The sequence below is a fragment of the Neltuma alba genome, unplaced genomic scaffold (assembly GCF_004799145.2).
Source record: "Neltuma alba isolate B1F8T4 unplaced genomic scaffold, ASM479914v2 tig00011687_pilon, whole genome shotgun sequence".
Lineage (NCBI taxonomy): Eukaryota > Viridiplantae > Streptophyta > Magnoliopsida > Fabales > Fabaceae > Neltuma > Neltuma alba.
In genome coordinates this window covers 241,916-249,672 of record NW_021636326.1, presented here as the reverse complement: position 1 = coordinate 249,672, position 7,757 = coordinate 241,916, and the positions used below count along the sequence as shown (strand labels likewise).

The following is a 7,757-nucleotide window of genomic DNA, read 5'->3' as shown; positions in this document are numbered from 1 at the left end:
GGCAATGATAACAGTAACAGATAAGATGCTGCATGTGTATAAATTTAAAAAAATAGTTAAAATTTGTTTATATTTTAATGTTTTGAACTATCATCAATATTCACTGATTAAATAAAGTTCTTTAGTTGATTAATTAATTTTCAACACAGTTAATTGATTATTTACTAAGAAAAAAAAATATCAGAACAATATACCCGATATTGGGCGAAAACAATTAAGGCGCGCATGACCTCCCCCCCCCCACAAGTCATGACTCCAGCAAATTTTAGTCCCCTTCAGTTAGTGCCACTTCTAATTTTTGTTTCGGTTTTTTATTTTATTTTTCCACATGTAACAAGAATACACAAAAATAATACCGCAAGAACTCATATGATCGGCTACAAGCGTAGTTAGCAGGTAAAATGCTCAATGCTGTGCATATATACTTGTATATAATTACACTTGCATGGATAAAAATCCAGTTTACCAAATCTCAAACCCACTCTAAAAGTAAAATTTGGACTACTCGGACCACGGACTAGGAACCCAGGCCGGGGGGGAAAAAAAGGAAAGACCTAATGCGAAATTGAAGAAGCAGGAGAATAAGTTTATAGAGGGGGATTGGAGAGGATGAATTATCCAATGTGCGATCCCAATCCGGCAAGCCTGCCCAGTATGCCCTGTTTATAGGGCAAGAAAGTTTTCTTCTTCAAATCTTGGGACTGGGCTTTCTTGATGGCGTAGTGAAATTCATGGGGCGAAATGGGTCCCCTTCTTGAGGACCCACTGGGGCTGTCGGTCGAGGACCTGGCATCTTCAGGTTTCTTATACAAAGCTGAGTATTTCCTCAGCGGATCTTTGCTGGAGCCTTGCCCTTCGGATGCGCTTCGGAAAAGCAAGAAATCTCTTAATTTCCATTTCCTAGAGCTCTTGAAAGACGATGAAGATTCCTCTCTCGTGCCTTGATGTTGATGCTGTGGACGTCGCTGTTCATGTTCTTCACCCCATGTATGCTGCGAGACCCTGTAAGGAGAGTGGGATCTGGCTCCTCTCCTACCCGAATTCGACGGAAGCAACCCCGCCGGCGTTCTGTCTCTTCCTCGTCTCTCTTCTAGTGGCTCTCTGTTCTTTTTCTGAGACAAGACATGGTCAGCACCTTTCTCATCCCTATTAGACACAACCGGGCTTTTTGAAAGACACGGGAACATGTCACCCTTGAAGGGCTTGATCATGCCGCCATCAAACAGCTCCTCGGCGGTGAGAGACGCAGCATCTGATTCCTGACTGACAAAGAACGCAAAATCATCGTCACCCTCGTTCGGCTTTTTGGATGGAAGAAGCAGCGGATGGAGCATCGTTGAGGGTGAAGAAGGAGTCGAAATCACGATAAAAGTCATGAATTCTGGAGGGCTGGAGGGAGCGCTGGAGTAACATTCAGCAAAATGTGGAGGCGAAGACATGTTGGAAATCATCACTTGCATTTTTCCAGTCGTAATGTTCTTTCCAATGAAGAGACCGTTTAAGCTTTCTGGTCCGAATCAAAATATTTGTATGACAGATGCGGGCATTTATGAGAGGTTATAGAGGGACGAAGGATCCAATGAATAAAAATAGAATAAAAAGAGCATGAAGTGTGTGGCAGACCGTTGACATGAGGAATGTAGGATATGGGAGCTGCCTTTTCATACCGTTGCTGTGTGAATTCAACTAAACCAATTTTTGAAGAAAATTTAATCAATTTAATACTCTACGCTGATTACTCCCGTACTTTCTAGAGGATTTTGATGTCGTGGCGCCATGGGCAAGTGGTTTTTATTTTTTATTTTTTTTCCTTCGGTTTTTGGTAATGCCGTGACAAAAGAGGGCGGAGCATGTAATTTAGCCTCGCTAGCTTGACTCTGACCTTAAAATTTAGCTCTAGATGCAGTCTTAATTTTTTCAGAATCAGTTTCAATACTCATCGTATTGATGAATACTATAAACTCATTAAATCTGAATTGTCTATATTTGATTTGCATTGTTTATGTTTAAAATTTCTAATTAATTATTTTTATATAAAAACTTTTTTTTAAAGAATGATAGTTAAAGATTATCTCTATTTTATATTCTATGCATATTAAAGTAATTACTTTAAACAAATAACAATAAAAAAAATCAGATTCAAACCATCTAAATAAAATATGATCCGTTCAGATCTAATGAGTTTGGGTCTCATCAAAATGATGAGCACCGAAAGTGGTTTCCAATTTTCTCTCCCCCTCCCTTATTAATTCACTCATAACGAACAAATTATCGTAATTATCCTCATTTTCTTCTCATCCATACCAAATAAAAAATCATCAATATTAGCGAGGCTTGTTCAACAGAAGGCTTCTAGATTTTCTTGTATGAGCAAAAACCAAAACACGAAGTTCAAACAAATAGATAGCTGTGCTGATATAGTACTGCCAGCTTTGGAACGGAATAGATGCATAGCGTATATTTGGAATGGCTTGGACTGCATTTTCCGGTTCTTAATATAAAAATTAATTAGTTGACTAATTTAAGTAGAGTAAGAAAGTTTTTTTTTTTTTAAATACTCTTACTAATCATATGCACTAGTTAGAACTACTATTTAATAAAAACTTTAACTTGTGTAATTATTACAAGGACTGTTTTGAAAAAAATAAATAAATATAAGAGACAAAATGAATTGAGATATTATATTTAGAATCAAATTGAAAATCAAACTAACTCTTACATGAATGATTGAAAGTAATAAGCTGTTTTTCAATCATGACTCACAAAATACGGAATAAGCATGTGAGAAGAATTGTCTCGATTTATATATGATGTACTTAAGAGTAATTTCAATCCTAGTCCAAACGCGTTTTTGTATTCGTCAATCAACATAAAAATAAACAACCTGTGATAACTAACGTGGTTATCCTTGTCATGACAGAAACAAGATGACCCCGACTCGCATAAAAGAAAAGATAGCGGACTCCGTCAACATACAATCACAATGCCATGCCAAGGTAGTGTCTGCCTCATTTGTGGTTTTCATTTTTCGGGCTCTGCCCTCCTTTTGTACCCAAAAAACAGTAATTATAAGCGGTCTGAATCAAGTCAACTCTTTCGGGTCCAAAGAATTTGGATCAGCCCAAACCATCTGGACAGAGAAACTTAAGGCCAGCGAATGTCCGTTCCAATAGATAAGGATTGCCTGGTCAGGGTGAAACTTTTACCGTGAAAGAGGCAACCAGTATCACTCAGCTTGATTAGTCCATGCAACTACTGAACAAGACTAATTTCATATAATTATATTCTTAGGACATTAATTTCGTCAAACTTGACCTGTAGAACCATTTAATCTAACAAGTACGTCGAGTCATGAGTTGAAAAGCATGAGGTAAACGATGATTCGAGGGGAAACTGCCGAGGTTACTTTGGAAACCATTTTAGCTGCTGTATGATAGTGGGAGAGACAGGACCACATTGTGACTGACAAGGACAGATCAATGGGCTTCTTAAGCAGCACAAAGAAAGTGCATGCCACCATGTACAGGTCGATCCTCAGTCCTCACTGTGTGCGTGTCAATGGTAACCAGAGAAATTTGCGTAGGCCTTGCCTCGACTGTTGGCAGTTTTTTTTGGAACTTTCTGCGCCCTTCTGAAGGGCGCACTAACTGTACTAAATAAATATTGTTCATCGGCTTGCAAATGGAGGGATGTGGTTCTGGTTCCATGTTATATTATATACAGCCAAATTTTGCATATGCACTACTTCCTCTCTTCGCTTCTTAATGATCAATCTATTGCGCACATGCACAGTAATCAGAGTTCAGTACGAGTCAAAATTAGTCTATTGCGGAGTGAGATCTTCAAAAGGGGACCATTAAATCTCTCAAGCGATATCACGATTTCTGAGCACCCATATGCAAACACAGAGTCCCCATCTCGAACGAAGCAGACAGGATTTTTTGAAGGATATACCGCTTGACCTTTTAATTTGATTTATACAAATCCATATTTCTTGGATCATACGGTGACGCCTTAGCTTTCTTTACCTAAGAGGAAGATATTCTGCTCAGCGGAGGGAGAACGGAAGGATGATCGTTTACATTCTTTATTCGCATAATATACAAGATTGAAATTGCTAGCCCCAAGATGAATAACATCATGCACAGGAAACAGAAGCAAAATTATGTGCATATCAGATATCTAAAAGTAAATTCATAAGGCAGAATTTGTACAAATTGAGAGAGGGGCTCGGTTTTTCTTTTCTCGAGGAAATTAATGGCTTCTTTCCCAAGTTCGCTTGGCAACTGGAGGCAAATCCAATCCAGCAACGACTCCAGGTCTTTTGCAAAGTCCAGCAAATACCAACTCAGCAGTTTCGGGATTGCAAACTTAGACGTCGAAATTCCAATAGCTGCCTGTAAATACTCTCTTTTTGCCACTTCCAACTCCTCCTCAACCTGGGATGCCGTGTACACTCTTACCTTCATATCACATACTTCATAAATCAGTAACGGCGCAAACCCAAAACCGTAAACCATGAAATCGATTAACTTATTGGTTGGTTTGTTTAAAAAAAAAAAAAAAACTTATTGGTCGGACAGAGAAATGTTGCCTTCATGTATGCGGAACAGTAGATAAAAACCTTTATAAATGAACTACGTAGTCCTAAACTTACTGCAGGAGATGACCAAGTGCCACAACAGAGTGCAAATGTGACCAGGGGCTCTGACAATTCCAGTCCAAATGAGCTCCTTGCCGTCATTTCATGATTCTTCGCTCCCTTGGAAAATGGCTATTTGGCATTTGTCGGGTTAGAAGCTTGTTGAATCTTATATCCCTACCCACACAGAAGCTAGAGATGGATGGGACAGGACTTACCAATTTCAAGTGATAAGGAAGCCTCAAGATGCAGTGTTCTATGGTGGTTGCGCTTAGCATATATCCGCCCACATTTATTGTTGCCTTAGTAACCAAAAAAAAAAAAAACTGTATCACATAGATTATTGATTCTCCAGCGTATTTGTGCTATATTATAACCAAAACAAAAATCCCAACTGGTCCTTATACCTTTCGCATCAGCGCAATCGCCATTTCAGGACTCTCCGGGACGCCATTCTCTATGAATGCCTGAAGCAGAGTGGAACTTTCATTCTTTAAAGTCTTGTCCTTTACATTAATAGATTAATAAGAGAATACAGTGCACCGTCTGAAATAAATTATTACTGAAAATGATAAATATTTAGATTTAGGTAATCCTCAATGCTGTAGATAACTGATGTACCTAACTGACTTACGTTTATCATACAGGAATTATAGATGTTGATCCAGAATGCGAGCTTCTCCTGATAGTTGAGGTTTTCCAAGCTGACACAGGCAAGTTTCCGAAGAAGAAGTCTGCAAATTTTGGGAAACTATAATGCTCAATCTTATAACTGATATGCATAACCAAAGCCTATGAGAGAAGTGATAAGTAGTCTAGTGAGAATTGAACTATGGCCACAAAAAGGAAATGAAGTCTAGTTTGGATCGAACAAGACATACTTCAATCGACTCAGTAAAAACAGAGAATTTGAAGTTCTTTTTGGATTGAAAGATTTGGCTTCAATTGCACATAATTGCTTGTAAGGACCGATATCCCCTTTCCAAACTCAAAACAGATACTATAAGGATCCCAAGATTCTGTTCCTTCAACATAGTTTCCGGTTTTCAGACCCCTTAAGCATGGCGCATCATCTGCGGGGCCAGTATTCTTCACTGAACTCATTCTCAAGAGAATGCTTGATAAACACTTAACAATCTTTTCGGATATTGTATTCGGGCTTTCATCTCCGCCCGGTTTTTCATGCGCACTCGGATTTCTTGTTTCCGCAATTGGCTTGTCATTCAGCCTTGCATCTGGCTGCACAATTAGAGAGAGAAAAAATCACATTTTTTTCACTTTAAGTTTCCTTTAACCTATTCCTATCACACGGCTGAAAATTATTTTTATGCGTACCTGCCTCATTGGAAGACCTCTAAGTTTCTGCACTGATTTATTTTCAGTGGGAAGTTTTATAATTGCAGTCCTGGTCGTTGTGCCTGGACGTTTCGATTTTTTGCTGCTCTTGGAAGAATTAGAACAAGATTGGTTTTCTTTTCCGTGTTTATCCTCTGGCCACACAATCAAGAAGCACAATCCAAGGGGATTACATTCTCTGAAACCGTAGCTCAAGAGATGTTTATGCTCTAAACAGAGACAGTTTAAGCTGAGTCAGTGTAACAAAATACTTACTCGGAAGTATTATAGCAGAATCCGTTTTTGCTTGGGAAAGCGGCTGCATTTTGTCAGGCTTTTCAATTGAATGTGCATTGTTAGAACGAGCTACGTGCTCCATTCTTCTTCTAGAAGATGACATGTACACAGCTTCCTCGTACATGTCCTGTCTCAAATCCACGACCTGCTCTTCAAGCCTTGCGATTTCCTCTTCCAGAACCGCCACTTCCGCCAGCAGCGCTAGAATCTACATGTTTGGAGATTCCAATCAGCACTCAACTTTCTGCCATTCCTCTCTCAAGACTTCGCGAAATTTTGTCATGCTTATTTTCGTTTGGTTAATGTTCAGGGCAGGACCAAATAAAAGGAGAGATATTTACTTACGCAAGGGGGGAGAAAGGAGGAAGGCGAGGCAGAGCTCCCAAAGGCCGGTTTAAAGCCCTCTCCAATGCCCTGTGGACATTCTCTTCATGACTGAGCTTCTTCTTCAACTTATCGACCTGAATGACGGAGAATTCGGCCCCGATGTTGATCGTAGATGTGGAAAAAATAAAACCCAGAAAAATAATCGGAGTAGGAAAAAGGAGGATACATCTCGTTGCAGGGCCATTTTTCTATATCTGCTCGACGCTTTTCCATCTTTAGCTGCTCTTGCTCCGACCTCTCGCAAGTTTCCCTGCATCTCTGCCTTTTCATTCAACGGCGACGAAGTTAGGATCCATCAGTGCATTACAATAACACAAGCTACAGAGGTTAAATAATGGGAACCCAGAAGGATTTCAAATCTTAAGACTTGGTGACACAGTTGTCATTTGGGTAGACAGGCCCATCGCCATATACTTAAAAAAACGATTATCCCTTTGTGATAATATCTTGGATCTTTCGGGAATAGCTGTGGCCATCGAACCCGAAGCCATATTTTACAATTATTCATCTTATACAAAAATAACTTAATAATCATGAACTCCATCGAAGCCGAAACTGCTCTAACTATGGGAACGGAATGCAGAATGAGCAAACTTGTGATTACTTTCTCATGTGTCATTGGAGCTTTGACGCGGTCAAGTCGTGTCCTGACGCTGGTATTCATGGTTTCCAATTTAATAACCTGCAGCGACCACCGACACCGACACGTCAACTTGGTATGCAAACATCATTCATTTGTAACAGAACAAGTTCATTAAAAGCAGAATCAGCTGTCTGATTTATATAGAGATGGAACCTGTGAGTTAGTTACGAAACAGCATACTGAAAGACAATAATGAAGGTGGAGTGTGGGATTAGTCAGATTTCCGAAAACCGAATATAGGATGGTCACAGGTTGAGGAGAGTTGGGGAAGGTAGATAGTAATCCCAGAAGCACAGGTGAAGGGGTTAAGGAATGAAGGAGAAAAGAAGATGATGAAGGGGTGGGGGGTTGAATACTTGAATCCGACGGAATGGCCTTATTAATTGCCTGACTCAGAAGAATGAATACAAAAAGGAAGGTAAGACGAAGAGAGATGGAAACAACCCAAAGAGA

General features: G+C 39.6%; 1 protein-coding gene and 1 pseudogene across 1 annotated transcript; both read right to left on the bottom strand.

The window, feature by feature from the left end:
• Positions 1–389: 389 nt before the first annotated feature.
• Positions 390–1,534, bottom strand: LOC114716797 (uncharacterized). Its single transcript, XM_028901860.1, has one exon. The coding sequence runs from the start codon at positions 1,458–1,460 to the stop codon at positions 615–617; it is 846 nt and encodes a 281-aa protein (XP_028757693.1). The 5' UTR covers positions 1,461–1,534; the 3' UTR covers positions 390–614.
• Positions 1,535–4,040: 2,506 nt separating this feature from the next.
• On the bottom strand, positions 4,041–7,350 carry LOC114716767 (uncharacterized; annotated as a pseudogene).
• Between the last annotated feature and the right edge of the window lie 407 nt (positions 7,351–7,757).

Bases quoted from the DNA above. Each gene is read 5' to 3' on its own strand.
- LOC114716797 (XM_028901860.1), bottom strand. From the start codon at position 1,460: ATGCAAGTGATGATTTCCAACATGTCTTCGCCTCCACATTTTGCTGAA.